At 41.5% G+C, this 25,397-nt stretch overlaps 1 protein-coding gene across 10 annotated transcripts in view; it reads right to left on the bottom strand.

Annotated features, from left to right (window-relative positions):
• Window positions 1-25,397, bottom strand: part of LEF1 (lymphoid enhancer binding factor 1) — a 118,779-nt gene that overhangs the window by 24,074 nt on the left and 69,308 nt on the right. For 7 of the 10 annotated variants that reach the window (XM_032631869.1, XM_032631868.1, XM_032631871.1 and 4 more), the window contains exons 4-8: window positions 16,029-16,161; window positions 8,814-8,904; window positions 7,103-7,186; window positions 4,890-5,012; window positions 3,695-3,857 (exon numbers count right to left, since the gene is read on the bottom strand). In XM_032631869.1, the coding sequence (XP_032487760.1) occupies window positions 3,695-3,857; window positions 4,890-5,012; window positions 7,103-7,186; window positions 8,814-8,904; window positions 16,029-16,161 (594 nt within the window). The remainder of the gene's footprint in view (window positions 1-3,694; window positions 3,858-4,889; window positions 5,013-7,102; window positions 7,187-8,813; window positions 8,905-16,028; window positions 16,162-25,397) is intronic. The other 3 variants (XM_032631874.1, XM_032631873.1, XM_032631878.1) reach the window with 1 other exon arrangement.

Below are 25,397 nucleotides of genomic sequence, written 5' to 3'. Positions count from 1 at the left end.
GTTACCTGAGACACAATTCTTTGTACTAGCAGAGTAATCACAGTTAGTCAAGTGGAGCCTAAGGAGGCACGTCTGGGGAGCAGTGGAAGTTCAGGCAGGAAAAGTCACACCGCCTCTGTCAACTGACAGCTTTTCTAAACCTGAGGTACTGACCTCGAGACCTTCACAGGGAGAAAAAGCCGAACTGGGCACAGCGGAAAAGATCGGCCTACACTTTTTTTTAAAAGAGACTGATCATTAGTGTTTAGACAGTTCTGGTGCTAACATGATCAGTAAGAGGCAAAGTGTTATCAAAAAGGAACAAAACAAAAGAGACTAAGAGGAAAAAAGGTAAGGATAGAAGTCTTACTTTGTACATCTGTTTATTCATTTGACAAATAATCTCTCTCATCCTACTGCAGTATGTCAGGATAAAGATATCTTTTTTATAAATATAGTTATTTGTAAATATATTTTATAGTATAAAAAAGCTTAAATAATTTAAAGTATAATTTTATGTAATTTATGGCAGTTTTATAACTTGCTGAGAAAATCTGGCATTGTGAATAGAACTTATCTCCCAAATACGTATGGAGGTTGGGTCTTCTACCCAAAACAAGCAGTTAATAAACAAGCACGCATTTTTCAGTTACAGCAGGAAACTTAGGTTGACAAGACCCCAGCTAACAAAACAGCAAAGTTCAAGGAGAAAAAAAAAGCAGACCACAAACTAAACTGTTTACTTGCTTACCTTAGATTCCTTTTAGTTCCTTGATATTATTTCGAATTCACAAACTTTACTCACAAATGAAACATCATTTACCGGAGTAAAACAGTAGGTGAAACTATGTATTAAAGTTTTGCACTGGAAACAAGAATAAAGTCGGATGCAGACTAGAAAGATGATCTTTCTTTACAGGAATTTCTGAAACACAACTGACTAAAAATGCTTTTCCATCTCTTCTGCTTACTGAAAGATTCACCAAGTGTTTGGGAAAATACCCATTTAATTTGAAGAGACATTCTGACAATAAATATGCAATAACTGGACTTCCTTTAGTAGCCTGGAAGGTCTGAAAACGAAAGGCTTATTTTAAAGTAATATTTGTGTTATTATTATTTAGAATACGAAGTAGAAAACTTTAATGCATTCATATGAATGAACATTTCTATGCTAGAAATACAGTAGAAGTGAATAAAAAGCAGAAGATCAAATGTTCTAGGATGAATTTCAGGCCCACTATTAAGAATTCTAATTATCCCAATGTAAAACTTCATGATTTTAAAGCTGGGAACTTTAAAGAACTCGCAAGGACTACCCTGCCAGAGGCAGAGTTATGAAAGGATAGAAAACCTGATCTTAATCAAAGATCTCAGAGACCTATAAATAGAAACAGGTGTCCAAATTAAAAACAGAGAGAGACCTTAAATGAGAACCATCCTTTAGGACACATGCTCTGATCTGGGGATTGTTAAGGGAGCTGAGAAAGTAGCAACTGTTGGAAATGTGCATTAAAAATAGGAAGCATACGTTCATATATTCTTAACTCTATAGAGCAGGAAAATAATTCCCACTGGAGGACCATGGGCCTTTAACTCAAAAAAGAAACAAACAAACAAACAAAAAAATCTAAGAGTTTTACACAAGCGGAAATAAGAACCCGTCTTTTCCTCTGATTTCTTCTTTTAAAGGGTCAGGGAAAATGGTCATCAGCCTTTAAGCTTTCAAGGAGGAATTCTTCAAAAAATGATGGGAATCACGCATCTGCTACGATCTGGCTTTGGAAATCATTGTAATTATTGTTATTAAGTGTTTAAGAATCCACAGGGAGATAGAGTACTGTACACAGGGCACCAAAAGAGCTATAATCTACCACTGCATCCCACCCCTGAAACCCTGGTGTCTTGCAGATTGGAAATTACTGCATTTTTATGCTCTCCAACAGGAATCGATAATACAAGAACGCCTGCTTTCCTCCATCTGCTTCCTCACGTGGACTGGTAATCTCCTAAATGTTTTCTGTTATGAATGCTGAAATGTATTAGGTTTGTAACAAACATGACAAAAATTATCAACAGCAGCTAAAACATGATCTCTAGGTCTCACAAAGGTTGTCAAGACCCTCCTACTGAATGTTCATTTGCAAATCATGAATTTCTTGAGAGGTTGCAAAAACAAATACACAGGGTCATATTTTAAGAAGCTACCGGGACATTCCTGGTGGCTCAGTGGTCAAGAATCCACCTGGCAACACAGGAGACACGGGTTCGATCCCAGATCCGGGAAGATCCTACGTGCCCCAGAGCAACTGAGCCTGTGCACCACAGCTAAAGAGCCTATGCTCTAGATCCCATGAGCCACAACTACTGAGCCCTCGTGCCACAACTACTGAAGCCCACGCGCCTAGAGCCCGTGCTCCACAACAAGAGAAGCCACCGCAATGAGAAGCCCCGCGCACCGCAACGAAGAGTAGCCCCCGCATTGCCGCACGCAGCAATGAAGACCCAACGCAGCCAAAAATAAATAAATTAAAAAAAAATAAATAAGCTACCACACATATATGAAGAGCATCAACAAGTTAAGATGAAGCATTTCTAAAATTACAATGTAATTACAGAAAAATGCAATTTGAATTAGAAAAATTCAAATGTTCTCCACCACCCACCCGTCAGATACCCAACTAAACCCATTTCAATCCTGAGAAAAGTACTGGGAAGGACTTGACTAGCCTCTGGGCTGGTGGCTGGACAAAGAAATCTAAGAGTGTCTGTCCTAGCTGTAAGTCCAGGTCCTGGTACATGACAGGTGCTCAGAAAAATATCTTTGCGTGGGTGAAAGAAGCAACAACAACAACAAAAAGAGAGGCAGTCGAGAACCCTGGCCCATGTACACGTTAAGAATCAGAGAGCAATTGTCTAGAAAGACTTCTCAGGCCTGTGCCAATTCTTCCATTTAAAGCTTCGAGGTGGAATGATCTGCTTATGTCTTGCAAGGTGCAGCCGACCACATGTGCTTGACAGGGTTCACCCAGAAGCGTGGCTGGTCCCGCAGGCCTTTCTGTAGCCCCCTGGGTGGGCTAAGTGGTTTCCTGCTTCAGAGCGTGCACGCACACGCACGCAACGCACGCACACGCACTCGGACACACACACAGACAGCTTCACCTCACCCCGTTCATCACATGGCTAACTCCAGGCAGCTCTCAGGCCTCAACTACGTTCTCAGTGGGCCCTTCCCCAGCCACCCTGTGGTTCTTTCTCAGATCCTTGCTCTTCCTACAATATTTATCACAATTTTAATTATATATATACTGGGTAATTATTCGTCTAATATCTGTATCCTGTCACAAAACTTCAAGCTTTCCGAGGGTGAGCACTACATCTATATTATTCAGCAATAATTACCTAATGCCTACCACAGTGCCTGGTGCCTAAAAGACACTCCAGACATATCTGTTTAAAGAATGATAATAGGACAAATAGTTATCATTTTCAGGAAGTTTTCTATGTGCCGGGTACCATCTCAGTTGCTTACAAGGCATTGTATCATTTACTCCTCCTAAAGGCTGTCGTGCTCTCTCTGTTACTCCCCAAATGGCGGTGGCTGGTGACTATACAATGATTCTAGGACTACCTGGCATGTAAGTGCATTTGGGCAGATGTTACCGAAGAAGTTCCGTGGTTACCATGAACATCTACATACCATCCCACTACTTACCCTTCTGCCTAGAATCTGGTTGATAGCGGCACTTTCCTTTAGGGTGCACTCAGCTACGACATTCGCTCTCATTTCTTTCATGTATAACATAAAGGCATTCAGAGGCTTCTTGATGTGAGGTCTCTTGGGCTCCTGCTCCTTCCTCTGTTCATGCTGAGGCTTCCTAAAGGGCGGGGGTGGGGAAGAGGTGAGCCCAATAAGGAAGACATGGCAGGAGAGAAGCAGAGCGTCTGCTTATACCACAAGTCCAGCTCAGGCTGGGACCACCCTCTGGGCTCTCTGTAAGCCCCCAGAACACCATCAACTTAGAAGAGCACCTCATCAACTCCTTGTGGATAAGGATCCTTTGGTTTGAGGAAGTTTACCTATAGCTGTAGAAGGGGTGAACACAACATGGAAATGGGCTTGTGAAGATGCTCCATCTAAGCTTTTAGATGCTCCTTGGTCACCTCGGGAAAAGCTGAACATATAGTGCGGGGGGTCAGTCCTCCTCCAGAACTGAGGTTCTTAACTTTTTTGGGGTCAACGGCCCCTCTGAGAAGCTAATGAAACCTTAGACTCTCTCCCCCAAACACACGCACACCGGTTTTGCCTGTATTTGCAGGGGTTTTATGGATGATCACGTGCTCCCTGCCACCCCATCCATCCACCCATCCCAGTACAAACCCTAGATTAAGAAACTCAATTACTAATCTCTTCGGACAATCTAGCCCTGCTGTAACAGCCTGGGATAACCCTGGCCTGACAGGAAATCCTGGGCTTGGTTTGCCCCTTTCCCTTGAATTCTGTGCTCTTGAAGCCTCGATGCAGGGCGACTGCCTTTGCAGAAGGAAATGCACTGAACCCTCCAATCTACTTCGCTCCTGTGCTCCTCAAGAATCGGAACCCAGTTAAAGCCTTGTTGTAAATGGCTAAACCGCTCAAGTTACTCAGTCGCTATGCTCTGAAGATCACCCCCCTTTGGTGAGTTTCCCTTGATCTTTTGAGGTCTGTGCTCCTCTTCAATCTCAGACCCAGAAGCAGAGCAGTGAGAATCAAGCTGCTTTTGAGGACAGAGCTTTTGAGGCGGGGCTACACTGAGTTCCGTAATAACAGACAGGGGGCAGATTCAACAACAGTGAAAGAGGAGAAACTGTGTGGTTTAAGTCCTTAGTACCCGTAAGGCACTCGCGGGTGAAGACAGGGGCACACTTACACGTGCATTAGGTCGCTGTCAGTGTGCGGGTGTTCCTGTTTGACCTGAGGCGTTACGATAGCTGGATGTGGGATGCCAGTTGTGTGGGGACCAGGAGGACCAGGAATCATATGATGAGAAAACCTAAAAGAAGGAAAGACAAGAAAACAAAATGTACCGCTGTAGCAAAAGCTAGACAGAATTTCCAAACAACCCACTGACTGCTATTGGCTGAGTGAAAACACACCTTCATACGCAGAAGTATTAACTCTAAGTTAGAGCAGGCTGATGATTAATTTCTTTCCTTTCTGTATTCAGGTGGAAAATATTTATAATTACGTGCCACCTCACAGATTTTTTTTCAAGCTAATGGTACAATCTGGCATTTCTCCTGGGAGGGCTCTAGGCCATAGGATTAAAAAAAAAAAAAAATGAGTCACTTTTCTTGTAAAGCAGTTTTCAGAGAAGAATTTCAAGAACAATTACTGGAAATATAACACTATATTAAGATTTAGCTTTTTAAATGATTAAAAAATCTAAAGACATCACATTTTAAACTCTCTGTCTACATTCCTAAGCAAACTTTCAAATTAAGAGTCTTCTTCTCCTGTTGGCTTTTTTCCTACTACTAGGAGAGAACAATTGAGAAGACAGGGGACAGGAAGATTTGTTCAGTCCCCAATTTAATAAGGTCACCATCAACATCACCCCAAATAATTTTCTACACATAAAGAAAGTAGTGTTTGAGAGATCTGGCCTAATGGAAAACTGATAACAAAATTAAGGGGAAGGATTTAATTAAAGGGAAGGATACAGCTCTGCTTCAAGGTAAAAACTACGTATGCTAAAATGAAGGCTTTTTCCCAGAGTATACTTGTAGAGCGTTAAACAAATCTTAAAACATCCAACTACCATCCAACACAAAGGAGGGAAACAGCCATGCAAGAAAAATAAAACAAATGAAGACAGAACTTTCAACAGGCTCTTTGGATAAATTTAGATACGCTTTAGAAATTTTTGTTTTTCAAGCTCTTTTAAAGTCAACAATTTAATTCAACAAAAACAACTTTCTCAGGTCTTTTCATCGCCGCCTGTACAGTTAATTCCTTCTTCTGGGAAGGAAAGAAGGGACTCTGCTTGGATATGTAATATTTCAGAAACAAATTTTTAAAAATTAAGGAGGCATGGGAAAAATACAAACATCTGATCAAATCATAATGCTCTGCTAACTGTACCATTTGCAAAAATACGTGATGCTGGTTATTTGCCCGTGAGAAAATCCCGTCGTCACACAATTCTTACAATGTTAAAAAAAAAAAAAAGTGTACAGAGAGATTTGGGGGGAAGGATATTAATTTCATCCTCTCGCAATCAGCTAGATTTACAACGTACTGAAAAAATAACGTTTCTTAAAAAGCTGAAATTCGCCACAGAAAACTGCGAATTTCATACCGATGTAAAAAAGTAAAGATTCACAACCAGTTATTAACCCAACAGTTTGACTTCTAGCACGTTAATGCTAGCTCCCTTGAAAAAGCCACATTGAACACGCAGATGACACACCACAAATGTGTGTGTACATCAAAGCACAGGGCACAGAAGCCATCCTTTCCAGAGGCAAAAGCATTACACACAGCGGTGTGGCACAGCAGACCTCACAGAGCTTCGCTCGCACCAACGTGTCCACACGGGGCCTGATTCACACACTAGGACACGCAGCCCCGTATGGCCTGACAGCCTGTGAGCACCGTCCCTTCTCTTCCGACGGCCTTGGTCCCGAAGGCTCTAGACTATCTGGGCGTTTTCAAACACTGGCACGTGAAACTGATACAACTTTCCTCATAGAGAGCAAATTAGAAAACTCAGATCAAACCAGTCTCTGTTCTCTGCCCCCCCGACCCCACCCCCATCATATTTTGAATCGAACAAGCTCTTCTGATAATGTCCCCTCTGGGGACGTTTCCCGTCCCACAGTCAGGTGGCAGCGAAGTCTTCTGGAGGGAGACACGGGTTCCCGGGGCGGCCGAGTCCATCCCCCTGGTGGGCGTGGCTGGCGCTGCTGGGGGAGGACCCTCCAGGACGCCTAGTGTGGGAGCCAGGCACCCTGCGCAGACAGACGCGCGGGCCGAGCCGTGCACCCGCCCGGCCAGGACCGAGAGGCAAGCAGAGGCGCGCGAGCTGCAAGCGCAGGAAGGGCAGCCTGTCCTGGAGCGCCCGGTTCCACCTCCACCTACCTGGACATGGAAGTGTCGACTGACAGGGAGGATGGGTAGGGTTGCCTGAAGCCTCCCGTGACGGGATATACAGGCTGACCTTGCCTGAGGTCACAGAAGAAAGGAACCCATCAATGACAATGCATGACTTACCAACCAGCAGTAAGAGTTTCAGGAGGGGAGGAACTCAACCAGAATTTGGGGGGAGTGTTACCAGGGCATTGCTTCAGTCACCCGTCTCCTTCCCTTCCTGGACACCCTCCGCCCAACCAAAGCATCGTCTGCCTTGAAGGAAATCTCCCACCGCAGTCCGTGAACGACCTGTCGTCTATCCCTTCCCCTCTCCCATCCCCACGAATGCTTTGAACAACAGGTAAACAATGTTTTTACTGAATATAACAGAACCTGAGAATGGTGAGATACTCCTTTTAGGTTAGTAGATTCTTTATCAGAATCTTTGAGCATTTCAGGGAAGGGAAGAAAGAAGGAAATAAAAGTTTATATTTACATAGAAATGAACCGAGTTTTTAAAACACTGCACTTCCCCCCCCCCCTTATATATCCATGCTACAGGGAAGAAATAAAAGATCGATTCATCGGAGTTATTTTCTCTCTCCTCTGAGAATTCCATCTCTCCCTCTGCTTTTCCTACATCTCACACTTTGCATTTACACGGTCTTTATTTCCAGATGCCACTGATGCAACTCGGCCCAGGATTATTGCCCCTGAGTAGCTAAGTTCAGAGAGAATAACTGATGTAGCTTTGAAAATATCTGCATAATCAATTAAATGCAGACAGAGTTATTGACTGAGAGATTTAATGCAAAGAGAAGAGGGAAAGCTGGAATTTCCATGGCAGGATGAGCCTCCTTATGAAGAAGAGATAATCTAAGGATGTCAAGGGAGGGAAACTGGGGCCTTGACGTGGGAGCTGTGGGGACTGAGAGCCAGATGAAGAAAGGAGAGAAAACATCTGCTGAAGTTGCAGCGCTCTGTCCATGGAGTGAGCGGTGGGGAGAGGAGAGGAAGGGAAGTGGGAACAGGGAAAGCTGCACGCTAACAATAAAATGACAAAAATAGGCTACATCACATGCAGTGATTCTTTCTTCCCTAAATACATTTCTTTTCCTTTACCTTTACAATTAAAAAAATTTGAAAGGAATGTTACGGATTTTTCAGAAATAACAAAATAGAGAGCATTTGGATTCTGCAAAGAGAAGTCCAAACATCAGTTTTTCACGCCTCTGAACTCAAACTGGTGCTTATTTTATTAAAATTCAAAAGATGCTTTTGCACTTGCATTTCTCCCTAGTTATCTGTCATTTATCTCACTTGCCCATTTATAAGCAAAGATCGATATTCAATACATCTAAGGTTATGTTTCAAAAATACAAGTTGTTCATAAAGAACTAGAAAAGAAAAATCCACACTAAACACTTTGTACAGGCATAGCAAATGCCCAAAGCCACAAATTGAATCCATAAAACTATAAGCTTCAAAGCAAATGCTACACAGCCATTTTCTACACATATTAGCAAACGCATTCAATCCATTTCAAAGTCTGTATGTTTTTTAATCTTTTAAATTGAAATGAAATAAAGTTAGCACCTTGCTTGTTGATGTGAAGCTTCTTCAACTCCAGTGTTATCATTCATAAAGCTAATTTCCATGAATGGGAAGTAGAAGAACACGTGTTCAAACGCCTGGCTAAATGTTGCAGGAAGGATCTTACCAGCCAAGAGGTGGGGTAATCTGTCCAACACCACCCGGAGACAGGGGATAGAAGGTAGGGATCTCGGGAGCTGGAGGATGTCTGGACATGCCTATTAAAAAGAACAACAGAGAGGTAGAGTTTTCAGATTCATAGGACATTCGACTTTAAGAGAAATAGAAAGGCAAGCAAATGCGTGATGTCATTAATACTTAAGCTCTAGAATGAAACAGTATTTATTTTTCAGATCCATTTAACAGAAGTCAGTTTGTTAACTTTTCTCAAGATTTCAGCATCTGAGAAAACAGGCATTAAGGTAGTACATCTTGAGGAGTTCCTTTGAAAGAGTAAATATGCTGCTAGTAAAACAGGCATCAAAATAAGACTTTAAAATTATTTAGTTTGCCCTCATTATAATATCATTTTGGTCAGGAGAATGGTAGACAATTGTTTTTGTGTAGAATGGAAAATGACAGCCCTTCATAAGTAGAAGGCCTGCCATGGTGTTCAAGGATTAGGTAAATTGCTACTTTCAGATTTTCACTGGCTCCCTTATGGACACATAGATTTGGGAAATGTGATACCTCAGAGGATCAAAGATTAATTAGAAATCATCTTCAGCCCCGTAATGGTCATACTTGATATGATTCATTTGGTCTCTGCCACTTCAGCTCCAGCTAAGCTCTTCATCAAGTTGAGTCCTCTGGGCTCCAAGGTCAAGCTGTTCTGGATTAGTTGTATTCCACAGAAAATGAGAGTGCCACCAAATTGTTTCTTGAGCTCGCACTCCCTGGAGCACACTGCCCTATAACTGTAAAAACCACCTGAAGGGGCTTCCCTGGTGGCGCAGTGGTTGAGAGTCCGCCTGCCGATGCAGGGGACACGTGTTCGTGCCCCGGTCAGGTCAGGGAGGATCCCACATGCCACGGAGCGGCTGGGCTCGTGAGCCATGGCCGCTGAGCCTGCGCGTCTGGAGCCTGTGCTCTGCATGGGGAGAGGCCACAACGGTGAGTGGCCCGCGTACCGCAATAAAAAAAAAAACAAAAAAAAAACACCACCTTAAGATTGTACCTAATCCTAGTCCCAGATGACACCTCTTTGTTTATATCTCTTACCTTGGGTACAGAAAAGAAGGGCTAAGACGCACACATAAAAATGCAAAATAAAAACTTAGATTTAGATTTGGGGGAAAGTGCTTCCGAACAGAAAAGAGCCACATGAGTTTCTTTACATAGCTAATCTGGCTTTAAAAGGCCATTTCCATGTGCAAAGACATATTCCCAGGTTTAACACCCAGCATATGCATTCAGTGGCTGTAATTATATTAGCCGGTATGCAAATTAGGTGAGTATACAGAAGATGCCCTTTAAGTATGCTGCTTTTTTTTTTACTATTTAAAATGTTTATGAATTTCATTTGGATCTTAAAAGATACTGAAGGCCTTGAGCATATGGGAATGGCTTAAGAAGTGTTGCCTTCAAAGTGGATGTTAATTTGACTTTGAAGTTAGGACAAACTATTTCTCAACTCTCAGAGAAAGGTCTTTAATCTTTCACTTAACAGAGAGTTTACAGGAGATCATCTGAGGTTTTACTGTTTTTAAAAGGTCTAAAATCTCCTTTTTTGATCTCTTATCACTTTCAAATTTAATGAGTATTCTTTTAATTCCTTTATATCATCAATTCACCAAAAGCACTGCATACAATGGGACCTAGGGCATTCTGCGGATCCACTCTCTCCCACTGAAGCAGAACCACTGGCAGCTGCTTTTTGGAAGCTGGAAGTTCACCTTAGCAGAGTTACCATCAAATCTCCCTTTTTTTTTAAAGCGAGAAATACTGCTTCTTTTGGTCACAGTAGACCCCAAATTTCATACTCTGGGATTTTTTTCTTGGGTCTGGGGAGGTAGGGGCAGCAGGGGTGCCTACAGTGGTGATTCTTGACGTATCAGAATCACAGGGAAGTTTCTCCAACTCGCTGCCTCCCTCACTCTGACACTCTGATACCTCTCCAAGCCTCAGGTTCTGCAGGGGGGCTGCTCAGTTTTGAAAAGAAAAACCAGGCCAACTCAGAAGAACTTGGAAAACGTTGCGGAAATTTGAACTTGAAAATCATAATTAGAGATGGAATTGTCTGAATTGTCTCTCCTTTAATCCCTTTGTTGGACCTAAAAAATGCGATTTGTCCTGGGATCTTATCTCTGGGATGCAGGGAAGTAGCCTGCTTTCAATCACATGTCTCTAAGCAGACAAGCTCGAAACCTTGCTCTCCACTCTAGTCCATGTTCTGAGTACACGGAGAAGGCTGAACTAGTGATTCTGTGTGGGAGTAATCTGACAGAACAAAAAATACAAACTAGCTGGATTTGGTTTCACTGCTTAAGAAGAAAGGAGGGAACTACCATTTACTTAGCACCTGCTACATGCTAGTTCCTATGCTGGGTATTTAATTTGACTCTTCCTATTAAAATTCTACTCATATTTCCGATACCTCTCTCTCATGGAACATTCTCTAACTTTTACTGCTCTGAGAAATCTTTCTTCTTTGAATTTACAGCATTTTCATTTGTACTTTTAACATGGTACTTAAGATATTCTTCACTTTGCTTTATAGTGAGGTTGCACAAATGGTTTCCTGCCTGAGCCTTGTACACTGCTTGGAAAAAAGAGACCGTGTTTTCCCCATCTGTGCATCAAACTATGGCTGTCTCCGGAGGAGGCTCTGAATATACTTCTGAGCGACTAAACAAATGAACAGGTGAAATAAATGGACCCATTCCCCATGCTGGGTCAGCACTATAACCGTTTTGCACGTACATACACGATGTGGCTTAGGTCATTACATGAGTAGAAGAAAGTGGATCTGTGTTTTCTAAATAGCTTCTTGTTGTTTTAAGGTCCCGTTTTCAAAGATTCCTAGAAGTGTGTGCCTCTCTACCAACTCCTGTGCTACTTTAGACACATTTCACATCATTCATTTAATGAGTATTTATTGAACACTTAACTAGATTCTGGAGGCTCTACGCAGTATATCCTTAAAATTTTTTAACTTTTATAAATAACTTTTATAAACACAGCTAAAATGATTCTGGTATCAGACTTCATGGATACAGTAATTCTGCCACTCACTAGCTATATGTCCTTGAGGAAGTTATTTAATTATTATTCTGTAAAATCAGAATGAAAATGAAATAAGTGTTGTTGTGAGGAATAAATGCATTCGTATATAGTACTGAGAAGTGCCTGGTATATAGTATAAACACTATGTCGAGTGTTTGTTGTTATTTACAAGGATACAAACATATGAACAGGTACATAAACCCAGTGTTCCTTAAAAGCTCTTTCCTTTTAACATTTTTATCAGACACAATGAGTGGAACAAAATGATAGGTATTAGCTTCCCTTGCTTTTCCTACAACTAACTACACCTACACACCTGCACCCCACACCCTATCCCGAAACACACACCGAGGGAAACGTAAAACCTAATACGCTTCCTAATAGGAAATTAACCTAAAGTTATTTTCCTACAAATGAGAATGGGCTCTGCTGACAAGCAGTTTATATTTATCGGATAATTCCATCTAGGGTTAGAGGATGAACACGATATTCTTGTTTTTGGATTTGGGGGGGGATAAAGCTAGCCAGCTTCCCAAGGAACTTTGAAATCAGCAACTCAGTACCACCATGTTATAACCAGCTGTATGTGATATAACCAAAAGGCAGGCAGAAGGAGAGGAAAGAGAGTAAATGCAAGAGATCCAGTAAGGCTTAGACTTTTTTTTCCCTTATACTTATTTTTTGGTGATCAATGTACCCAAATATAATGATATGAACTCAAAATCATGTAAATTAGTACTTTTTTAAAAATTAGTTCTTTTCAAACCAAGGTTTTATATCCCCCTAACTACACGGTGATGAGGTACATGAAGTCCAGGACAAAATAAGTAATTAAAAACAGGATTTTTATATTAAAACAAATGTAAACTGTGTATGGAGTAGAATGCAAAAATCACACGAATTTTTAGGACAAAATACTTCAAAGAAACTGCAAGCAGACAATTTCTGTTCATGCCCACTAGTCCCTTCTCTAGTTCTAAAAAGTTTGTTTAAAAAAAAAAAGTTTGAGGAGTAATGATATAAATTACAATTAGCAAGGTAAAACAAGGTAGGGTAGCCGTAAGATATGGAAACAGAAGAGAAAGTGTAATTGTAATTGGTAGCTAGTCAGAAAATTGTCTGTTTCAAAAAACTGAACTCTCCTAGGGACTTCCCTGGTGGTCCAGTGGGTAAGACTCCGCGCTGCCAATGCAGGGGGCCCAGGTTCCATCCCTGGTTGGGGAACTAGATCCCACACGCATCCCACAACTAAAGCCCGGCGCAGCCAAAATAAATAAATAAATAAATATTTTTATAAACCAAAACAAAACAAAAAATTGAACTCTCCTAGACTTCCTGAAAGAACAACTTCTGAACCATCATGTGTTACTCCTTTAAAAATTTTTATCATGTTATTCTTTTAAACAAGTCCGTTTCAAAGTGCTCAGAACAGGGACTGGGATATAGTAAGTACTATGTAATTGTTAAGTAAATAAACGGTTTAAAACTAAATAAAACATGCTGTGGGATTATTTTTGCTAATAGCTTGTTCGGGGCTTTTATATCTATCTTTAACTGTCATCCGCATCTTTATGGTCCTCAGAGGCCAAGGTCATATTGGTCACATGGTCCCCCTTGGCCATGGCCAAGGTCATATTCATCATATGGTCCCCCTTGGCCACGGCCAAGGTCATATTGGTCATATGGTCCCCCTTGGCCACGGCCAAGGTCATATTCGTCATATGGTCCCCCTTGGCCATGGCCAAGGTCATATTCTTGAGCTTCCCTCTCAAACTCAGCCTTCTTCCTAAGATGCCTATTTTAATTCCCTTTCTCACTACATATTCACAGACCTGTCTCTGATGTTTCTCATTCTTTGGAGGTCCTTGACAAAAGGAAATAGAGGAGAGGAAGGACTGGAAATGAGCAATAAAACAGAGACAAACCCAGAAACATCAGCCTTGATGATTTCTGCCTTCTCTAAGTAAAGGTACCTGGGCTCCACTCAAGCGAAGTCCAACGGTAACTAAGTCCTCAAAGAGTCGTCTTTTTAATAAAGGTGGGAAATGAACATGATACATATTTAACCTAGAAGTGTTCACAGCAGTGGGAAAAACACCCAGCCTCTGAACTCCACTTTTTTTTTTTTTACATACTTACTATATTTTGTTGTTCACTATCGATCAAAGATAGGCCTGGACAAACGGGTGAAGTGCTGGAGGCGGCACATTTGACCCCTATATACATTCTCTGCCTTCATGTGGTTTTACAGGACCCTTTATTTTGAATGTCTAAAGAGCCGTTGAGGTCCAAGGATGTATATACGTGGGAAGAATAAGGGCTATCCTGTGAACAAACTCCCCCTCAAAGTCTGCTCTAAGCTGACATGACCAGAAGGCTTGGAGAACCCGAGCTTTGTGTCGGGTGTGTATGAACCCACACCCACACCCATCAGGTTAGAAAACAGGCGTCTTGATTTTTCAGACCGCTTATGATGTGTGTTTCTCTGTAAATGATACGGAAGTAGAACTTGGTAACAATGTAGAGAAGCAAAATAAGACTCACGTTGCTTTGACTTTAGACAGAGATGGTTTCGTATTTTAATTATATTTATATCTAAATTGGTGCTGGGAAACAACAAAGAGAGGAGAAAACACAACAGGGATATAAAGACCAAAAGAAATCACAAAAGGCTCAAAAAGGTAACATTTGAGGAAAAAACAATCTCCTACTTTGTCCTTTTCTACCTTTTTTTTTTTTTAACACTATCATCAACACCTAGTACATGCTAAAATAAACAAATACGGCAGGGGGCACTGAGGACTGAATTTGTAATATATTTTCATAACATATTGGTTTACACTGTGATCATAGATCATCAGAGCTGTCACTTTGAAATGACCCTTCAATATTTTTGTTCTGTTTTCTTTTTTTTTAATCCTGAAAAGAGAAGAAGCCAACAAATTCTTGTATGCTTATTAGATGTGGCACATATATACAATGGAATATTACTCAGCCATAAAAAGAAACGAAATTGAGCTATTTGTAATGAGGTGGATAGACCTAGAGTCTATCATACAGAGTGAAGTAAGTCAGAAAGAGAAAGACAAATACCGTATGCTAACACGGTATAATATATATATATATATTGAATTTATGGAAATTTAAGGAAATTTGTAGGAAATTTCCTTAAATATATGGAATATATTTGGAAATTATATTATGGAATATATATTTAATATATATATTTAATTTAAATATATATTTAATATATATTTTAATATATATTAATATATATTTACAGAATATATATATATAATATGTATTTACAGAATATATTCTGTAATATATATTTACAGAATATATATATATATATTCTGTAAATATATATATATATGGTGGATAGACCTAGAGTCTGTCATACAGAGTGAATTAAGTCAGAAAGAGAAAGACAAATACCGTATGCTAACACGGTATATATATATATATATATATATATATATATATATATATATATATATATATATATATGGAATTTATGGAAATTTGTAGGAAATTTCCTTAAATATATGGAATATATTTGGAATTTAAGGGAAAAAAATGTCATGAAGAACCTAGGGGTAAGACAGGAATAAAGACACAGACCTACTAGAGAATGGACTTGAGGATACGGGGATGGGGAAGGGTGAGCTGTGTCAAAGCAAGAGAGAGGCATGGACATATATACACTACCAAACGTAAGGTAGATAGCTAGTGGGAAGCAGCCGCATAGCACAGGGAGATCAGCTCGGTGCTCTGTGACCGCCTGGAGGGGTGGGATAGGGAGGGTGGGAGGGAGGGAGACGCAAGAGGGAAGAGATATGGGAACACATGTATATGTATAACTGATTCAGTTTGTTATAAAGCAGAAACTAACACACCATTGTAAAGCAATTATACTCCAATAAAGATGTAAAGCAATTATACTCCAATAAAGATGTAAAAAAAAAGAAATTGCTATGAAATAAATTCTTCTCCTACAATTGTATTATGACCCACCCAGTGACACGGGCGGAGGCCCTTGTGAGGTCACTCAGACTGATGAGATGAGGCTCCTTGTTTATCCAAAGCGGCCTGGGGAGGGAGGCAGGGCTCTCACCTTGTTTGGAGCTGACATCCGATGGGATGTGTGACGGGTGTGATCCTGGAGAAAAGTGCTCGTCGCTGTAAGTGATGAGGGGGGTGAGAGGATGGACTGCATGGGATGGCTGCACCACGGGCACTTTATTTGACTGCAAAGTAACCACAAGGACAGCCGTTAATATGGACGCCCAGCTCCTGTCTCCTCTCCCTGCAGAAGTCACACAACAGCAGTCACTGGGCACCAGCACAACCCGAGAATCCTCCTCTCCAGACCTGGACAACTGAATCATCTGCTCTACTCACTTAGATCTTCAGGATTTTCTCATGTTCGGTGCTCAAGTACACGAATAATCCCACCAAGAAACAACCAGTTATTTAACCAAGGCCCCTTTGGAGATTTAGGTTGGTCACTATTATTCCATATGACGTAATTTCTAAACATACATATTTACATTCCCCTTTTGGATTATCTCCTCAGGTTAGAGTCAGCAAAGAGCTACTGGAGCAAAAGCTGTGAATGTTTTATAAACTCTTTATTCATTATATATGTTTGGCATAAAAAAGGCACTCAATAAATATTGTTCCAAGAATACATAAATGAATAAATATTGTCAACTTGAAGGGCAACTTTTAAAACAACCCAGTATATATAAATCTGCTGTATTGGTATCACCTTAGTTTATAAACTTCATAATTCTAGAGTTGTACATCTTTAAGAACCACATTATACCATATAGTTTTATAGTTTTGTCAATCAAGCATGACCATCATTCATTATGCTTTAGAGCTGCTCAGTTCATCTTCAGGTTCTTCAGTTCCTAGAAGTCTTAATTGATAAGAGCAAATTCCCCATCTTGAGTTTAACCGCATAATGTGAAATATGGCTTGTCAGAACACTCTAACTTGTTAGCATTTATATTTTAACATATTTTATATGTCTTATATGTGTTTAAAAGTAAACTTTATTATTTAATTTGGAATTCTAAAACAGTAACCCGTTTTAGAGGTTCAGGTTATTTATCTGGACCTCATCAATTTGAAATCTGGAATTCTTTTGCTTGGCTAAAGTTGACCCCGCCCCCGAGAAAGTGCCTACAAAGCAAATCAGTAATATAAACAAGATTCAGGCAGTTTAACCTAATCAGGGGATTGTTTTAAAAGGAACTCTACCCACCCCCCCAAGAGAGTAAACTCCACACAATTATATACATGCAAAATACACTCCTGATTTTAAGTTCATCTCCTCGTTCAAGCAGTCTCGGGAAGATCTCTATTTAGAAACGCTACCGTAATAAGTAACCTGTGAATTTAAGAGGAGTAGACTGTAATGAGTTGTAACTATTCTCTCATTCACTAGTTCAGACATGCCTTCACCACAGCCAGTTTGAAATAGTGAGACTGTTGCTGTACTACAGACTAAAATGTACACGAAATCACTTTCTCCGGAAACAAATATCTGTTTCAACAAATATTTTAAAAATGTAAGTGCCTGAAAACTGCACAGTGTAAACTGCTTAAAATGTAGGGACATATCTGAACGGCTGAGGGCCCATAACACACACACTTGTGTGTTATGGGCCCTCAGCCGTTGTACGCTGATGATTTCATGTTTTTTTTTTTTTTACAAATTAGGTATAAACGGTACGTGGCTCCAACAGGAAAAACCATCCTCTCAGGAAAATTAGGAATGATCATCCTAGTAACACTTAATTCTCTTTACAGTTAGTAATAGTGATTCTCTACACCCTATCATTACAACCTGCGCCCAAAAGAAACTGATGAAAAAAAAAAAAGCAAGGGGGAAAAAAAAAATCATACTTCTTTAGACAATAACATAAATATCCATACTAGACTTTCCCCTATTTTATAATTATCAGCTTCCCTCTAATGGCAGAACTTGCGTAGCTCACAGAGCCCTTGGCGTTTATTAAATAGAGCACCATTATCAAAGCCACATGCTTTTCTCCCTACACTTCTGCAGACATCTATGCATATAAATGTGTAAAAGGTTAAAAAAAATCTTTCAGTGCTTTTCAAGGGTTAATGATGCAGTTTGTCAAATACACAGAATGAGCTTCTTAAATACTTAGAATGCTAAATGGATGCTTCTTAAATATTTAGAATGCTAGCGGAAGTGGGAGGTGGGTGGGTGTGAGAATATTATTATTATAAACCCTTTTAAATACAGCAAAAATCGCAACACCCAAATGCTAAAATGAATATTTTTCAACTATAGTTTAGAATAACTGCTTTGAGTTTCATTTTTCAGAAGTTTCCTAAGAAGCATAATCGCCAAACAATGTACTTAGATATTTTCTTGGGGTAGTTAAAAAAGCATTGCAGAAATCTTCTGGGGGAAAAAAAATATGTATTTATTTTGCATGCCTTTCTCATCTCCAGAGCACCACCTTAAGGGACCTGCATTAGCAGGCAGCATCTTCTTGATGTCTGACCTATCCCTCCAGTCATATAGCTCAGAATCCGGTGCCATGAATTTTTGTTAAATTATCGCTATCCTTGCTCTCCTCTTAATTTTACGGCTTTCAAGACAGATTTGCTTTCCTGTGGGAAGGAGATAAGAAGCTGAGGATTTTCATTTAAGCTCTGGCCTTGTCTTATATTTTGCAAGATGGATAGCGGAAGCAGTACTAGTAGGTGTGCTAAAGCCAACAAGGATTATGTCTATTTTTGTGGCCAAATAATAAAAGCAATATGAAATCTCAATAATATGAGCGAGCCCAGTTCTAGGGTTTATATCTTGACTCCTGCTGGTCACCTCTGCTACGTATACAAAAGGGTCCAACCGACGCCACGGATGCTCGGCATGTCGCCCTCACAGTCGAGTGTCCTCAGCCCTGAACAGTGGGCTTCCTCTGACATCAGGAGCTGCTGCCCTCTGATGCTACACGCACACACAAGGCGAGAAGCCACGCACTGCGACTTTGCATTAAGTTTTAAGACAGACAATATAACCATTCTTTTTTATCGCCCACCTTAGGGTTTTTTCTCTTTTTTTTGAACTTTTTATTTTATATTGGAATCAACAATGTGTTGGTTTCAGGTGTACAACCAAGTGATTCAGTTATACATATACATGTACCTATTCTTTTTCAAATTCTTTTCCCACTTAGGTTGTTACATAATATTGAGCAGAGTTCCCTGTGCTCTACAGTAGGTCCTTGTTGGTTATCTTTTTTAAATACAGCAGTGTGTGCATGTCAGTCCCAAACTCCCAACATAACCATTCTTAATTCTAGTCTTCTCATCTCCAAATGACAATGTGCTGTATATTGGGGAGGGGAGTGTGTGAGGAGAGAAATAACTAATCGACTACTTGGCTTCTATAGACAAACTTACGTAACTACATTATAATGCCTAGTTACAGGTATATATGCGGGCACGTGTATATTCACTAAGCACCTAAAATGTTCCAAACACTATTCTAGTGCGGATGGCCAATACAGACAAGGTCCCTGTTCTCACGCAGCTTCCTTCCTAGGGGCCTGGAAAATGGGGATGCGGGTATTGGAGGCTAAATAAATAAATGTGTAAAAAACAAAACAAAAACCCCAAGCAAAATCTGAAAAGACGACATCAAGTGCTATGAAGAAGAGGAACCAGGTGATAGAAGAGGCAGTGTATATCTAATCATATGCCTTCGTATCACATTAAAGCTGTAAGAAACCGAAAGTTCATTTAGTCCAAGATCCTTATTTTCTAAGACAGGAAGCTGAAAAACAGAGGTCACCAGGGAATGGGTGATGAAGCCATAACTACTGTCAACACTTACAGTAAGACAACCTTACTCACTACACAACTCCAGTTAACACAGGGCCACTGTGAAGAAAATGGGAATGGAGACCCCCCAGGCGCACTTAAGAGTGGAACCAAGCAGTAGAGAAATACCATCTTTCTGGCTCCTACTCTGTGCTGGGAACTGTGCACCTAGTATTGTACCTAATGGGACCCCAGTCTCCTGACTCCCGCTCTGGTGCTTTTCCCAGCATACAGCTCCCTGTAAGGGAGGGAGGAAGGGCAAAAATCATTTCGATTCTTTTTCATTCACAGGTACAGTCAGGTAAGTCTTAAGCTTCCAGAGGAGAGCCACCCGGTACTCTCAACGTGTGTCCTTTCCTTGATCATCTCAGGAAAACAGCATGCACAATTATTCACCTTTATGAGACACCTGGCAGCCTTAAGTCGTCCCAAATTCTCCACGCCTGCTCAGAGAGAGGTTCAGTGACTTGTCTACACTCCTACGAGAGCAAGTAGCTGAGCCCGGCCACAGACCTTCATCTCCTGATTCCAGCTAGGCATCTCAGGCAGGTGAGCAGGCAGGGGAGCAAAGGAAAACGATGGAGAGAGCAGGTACTGGAAAAGGGGTAGAAAAGATCAAGGGTGGATTCGAGAACACAGCTCTCCTGCCTACACTCAGCACCCACAAGTGGCCATTCAGGAGGAATCCCGCAACCTTTTCCCAAACTGGAAAAACCACCATCAGGCCACCCTACCCGCGAAGCACATAATAATTACAGCAACTAACAGTTAGCCAAGTACTTCCTATGTACTAAGCACTTTATAAGTGTCTTTGAGGCAGACACTATCATTATCCTCCTTTTCCAGAAGGGGAGGCTGAGGCACAGAGAAGGTAAGTAACTTTCCTGAGGACCCAGAGCTAGTAAGTGGCAAAGCTCGGTTCAAATGCAGGAAGTCTGGCTCTAGAGGCCACGTTCATTACCAGTAGACCATGCGGCCTCCCTGAAGAGCCCAGCTCATAAAATCCTGGACACCGAGTTGACCATCTGGGCCATAGCTGACAGTATGTGACATCCACGAAATGCCCGTGTGGTCTCTGTACCCCTCACAGGAATCACATCAGACAAAGAGGCACCTTAGTAGAAGTGGTTAGAGCTGGAGACTCAACAGCCACCTTTCTCTCCAGGACTGGAAAACATTCCAAGGAAGCTAGCTTGGCTGCCACCCAGGCTGGTCCCTGCACGTAAGGACTTCTTCGGCATCACGGCCAATAAGACCCACACCTCCTGCGGACACGAAGTGGGTGCCAATTAGGGATCCGGAGAGTCAGCCCCAAAGCAGTATTCCCAGAAACGACCCACTCACCGCTGGCGATAACTCGAGCTGTCGTGAATGTCGTCAGCCTCTGAGGATGTGGTCTGGGAAGGACTAAAACGTGGTTCAGCTCCCTCCTGGCTAAGGCCGTGGGCCTGCTGGTAAGTGGAGTAACTGAGGGGGGAAACCTGCCGGCCTGCTGGCTAGTTCCCGCTGTGCACATCTCCACACCTCCACTAAACCCACAGCGCGGGATCTGGCTGTGCATAAAGGTCCCGAGTTCCATTTCAACTGGCTGTGCATTTTATCAATAGTCCTCCTGGTAATAGCCGAATCCAGGGGAATTTTGACACTCCACCAACTTACCGAGATGAGGAATTTCATCTGGCCTAAATTGTTATAGTGGCATTTTACTTTTTATTAAACTCTTAATAAGTCTGGTGCTCGTGAAGTAGAAGCCGCGTAATTTCATATCGTGCCTTCCCGTCCTCTTCTGAGAATCTGAGCTTCTCAAGCCTTCCCACAAAGAGCAGCAGATTTAATTTGCCCAAATAGGATACAGTGACTCTTGCATTCGCTAGAACTCAAAAGTAATACTTGGTACTGGAAATCTTTCCTGAGATCCACCAAAGCTAAACACCTGATTCAGATCTGATGCGGCTGTCAAATCTCAGATGACTACCGGCTGAGAGGCAGCAGCTTTTTTCAGATAATGATGAGGTCCCAGACTTTGCAGACTTCCCGAGCAGGAACTGATAAAACTCTAAGGTTCGCAAAGGACAAGTATTCCACGAGCCCAACTCTGGAGGCAAAGGGATGGTCTCTACTGGACACCTGGAATATTTTCCCTAAGAGAGGAAGGAACATGTTGTAGGGAAAGGAATTAATATGCATTGGACACCCAGTAAGTGCCATCATTATGGCCATGCCTTTATATCTCTGGCTCATGCCAGAGATATATCTCTATCCCATGCACAGAGGTGGGCGGTATCATCTCTATATTTATAGATGAGAAGGATGAGTCCTTTTGGACACAGCTAAGTAATGATCAGAGGAGAGAGAACTTGTGCTGGCACAACTGGGCACCCACGTCCCTGACTGTCCTGCCCCACATTGCTCGCTACTCAGCTGCTCTCTCCACTGCTGCTCCAAACCACCCTGCCGGCTGAGCATGGCCTGCCCCGGGCTCAACTGTAGTGAAGGGTCTGGACAGAACAACGGGCCGCTTGCAAAAGACTGATGTCACCAGCAGGACTCCAAACAGACTGATGGAATTGCTGATAAAATGAAAAGGTGTGAAGCGCCCTCCGTGTTCCCACTTCTCTATAAGGTGATGATTCCTACAGGTTTCCTCATTTAAACCTAAAGTCACCCCTAAGTTAGGTGTTACAGTTTACGTTACACAGAGAAGAAAGCCAAGGTTCTGAGAGGGTAAGCAGTTTATACAAGATCACACAGGATGTTAAGCGGCAGAGACAGGATTTGGACCCAAGTTAGAGACTCTGAAGTCCACAGCTTGTATCCCAAGGAACCAAAACCAGACAGTGCCAGCAGCCTCTGGTTGCCAAGTGGATGAGATGAGTAATAATACAGTTTAATATTCGAGTACGTGGGCACTGGAGGCAGAGTGTTCAAACATTCAAATACCGGTTAACTGCTATGCTTAGGTAACTCACTTAATTTTTCAGAATCTCGGTTTTCCCATATGTAAAATGGGTAGACTAATACCTCACAGGATGAAGGTGAGGATTAATGAACAATGCAAATAAAATATCTATCAAATCCTGGCATATAAATGCCAGGCATATAAATAAATATCTGTGGAATGGATAAAGGGAAGAGGAAAGGGGAAAGAGGGCCAATAAATGAATTAGTCTGCTCCCCAAAGTTCAAATCACTCATCTCTAAGACACAGTACATTTTAGAATTTAGAACTGTGCTTTCTTTCAGATGAATTACCCGCCGACTCTCCCTTCTGCAACTGGTTTAATAGGAAGATAATTGCATTCTCCTATCTGCTTTCACATTCAAATCTCCAATTTGATATGTTATTTTGGTTGAAATATAGGAAGAAAATCTGACCTCACACAAATACGTTGTTGAAAAGGGAAGGATTATTTTAATCATTTTTTCAGATAATTGTGGACCTTCTTCTTTGATACTAAACCAAAACTCTACAAGTGGTAGCTGAAACGCTTGCTGCCATGTAGACTCAAAAAGCTTATCAATATATTTTTCCTACTCTTACATTAAAATCGATTGCTCTGTCTTGCACTTTGAATTCACCCATGTACCATTTTGCATTGGGCCATTCGGAAAACAGCCTTCACTGAGTTGACATATTTTGTTACACAATATAAAGATCACATTCATTCATGTCATCACTCATGTCATCAGAAAAGCTTTAAGGATTTGGGAAGTTATCAGGCCTACAGTAGTGGTTCACAAGTTTTCTAAAATTCTCATTTTTGCTCGAAAGCTCCAATTTTATCACTGGCAACAAATGCTATCAAGTGTTTTCACTGAAGAGAGAGACTCACCTTACTCATTTGTGAGAAAGTATCAGCCAAATACCAGAGTCCAAAGAACCGCAGTTTGTCTGTCAGTTATGCAGTCAAGATTTAATCAAATTCAAAAATTTTCTACTGCTTCCTCAAGGATATTCTAAGTGACACTGGCATTTCTGCTCCCCTGGGAGGGTGTTGTGGTACAGAATTCAGTGACTATCAGTACCTCTTGGTGCCAAGGCACCCACAGCTTTACCCACTGTTGCTCTTGGACCAGTGATGCAAAGGCCAACACACAGTGGAGAAGACAACTAACGTGTTGCCGTTATCACGACAGGAGTTTTGACCTCGTGCACACCCTATCTCAGGGAGCCCTTTGAAAACTGCTGCCTGTAGCAAAGTAATGGTACAGAAATAGTTGTTGATTGTCGATGATCCAAGTCAATAAGGTGGAAAGTATTATTTTTGTTAAGCTGAATTCAGAGAGAAATTGATTAATGCGTTACAAAGGTAGAAGGCTTTCATGATGTACTAAGTTATCATTTTTTCCTTCCTATTTGCGAGTATCATAAATCTGTAAATCAAGAGAAATTTGAAAAGCAAACAATCAAAAGTAATATATACCACATCCTTTTAAATAACATTAAATTTTTTTTACACTCCTTCAACTCTTTTAACTCAGTATAGAACCCCAGAGACTTGTGTTCATTCATTCAATGTGAATTATTTTCTTCAAAGGAATTCTTGACACATAATAGCTGGGAATAAGGATTTGCACCCTTTGGGGCTAAGAAGCCTTCTTCAACTTCCTCAGGTACACCAGTCATCACTGGCTCTAGGCTTGCAGCCCCAGGACATGACGCCATGCATTTACCACACTGCATTGTTACTACTTGTTTGTGCATTTGTTTCCTAGATAGAGATCAGGTCTTGGTAACTCATCGCCAGTGTCTAGCATAGGTCCCGGTAAAGTGGAGACAATCAGTACCTACTTCTTGTGACTAAAGGTCTGAATGAGGCTTTCAACAGTAAGAAGTCAGCTCTGCTCAAGAAAGAATTCCTACCCTTAAATTAAAAACAGGGATTGGTCCTCGTGTTTTCTATTGCTGCCTGAAAAATTATCGCAAATTTATCCGCGGCCTTAACCCATCACAATGTACTGTCCCTCAGTTTCGGTAGGCAGGATCCCGGCACGGTGTGACCTGTTTCTTAGCTCAGGGTATCACAAGGGTTGGCTGGGCTGAGTTCCTGTCTGCAGACTCTGCCAGCTCTCTCTTGCTGTTAGTCGGATTCATTTCCTGTGGTGACCCCCATTTCCCTGCTGCCTGTCACGGGGCGGGGAGGGGGGGGCACTCACATTCCTTGCCAAGTAGCCCCTATGCTGAGCATCAAACGTTTCTTGCTTTGAGTCTCTGATTTCTTCTTCTATGACCTCTGGAGAAACCTGCTTTCCAAGGGCCCCCCGTGTCAGGGGTATGTCAGGCCTACCCCATAACCACTCTTTCCTAAAGCCAACAGTGAGAGTAAGAGAGCAGAAGTGGGGGGCAGCTCTGATCAGCACAGGAGGCTGCAAGACCTGATGCCACCTGTTAAGACACAGATCACCCCCTTCACTCTGTGTTTCTCTGTTTGCAAAATGTTATCATCAATTAATCTTCAGCAGATAAAAATGAAGCACCATTACAAACATTATTTATCTGGTGTTATAGTTCTTCTGGCTACACTATAAAGTCCTGAGGTTTAGTTTTGTGTTTCCCTCCTCTCCTTTTCGCTCTTTTTAATCCAGGGACTACATCGTCAACAGCGTG

The sequence above is a fragment of the Phocoena sinus genome, chromosome 5 (genome assembly GCF_008692025.1).
Source record: "Phocoena sinus isolate mPhoSin1 chromosome 5, mPhoSin1.pri, whole genome shotgun sequence".
In the NCBI taxonomy this organism is placed as follows: domain Eukaryota; kingdom Metazoa; phylum Chordata; class Mammalia; order Artiodactyla; family Phocoenidae; genus Phocoena; species Phocoena sinus.
Note: the sequence above shows the minus strand (reverse complement) of the source record. Positions and strands in the feature narration are given on the sequence as shown.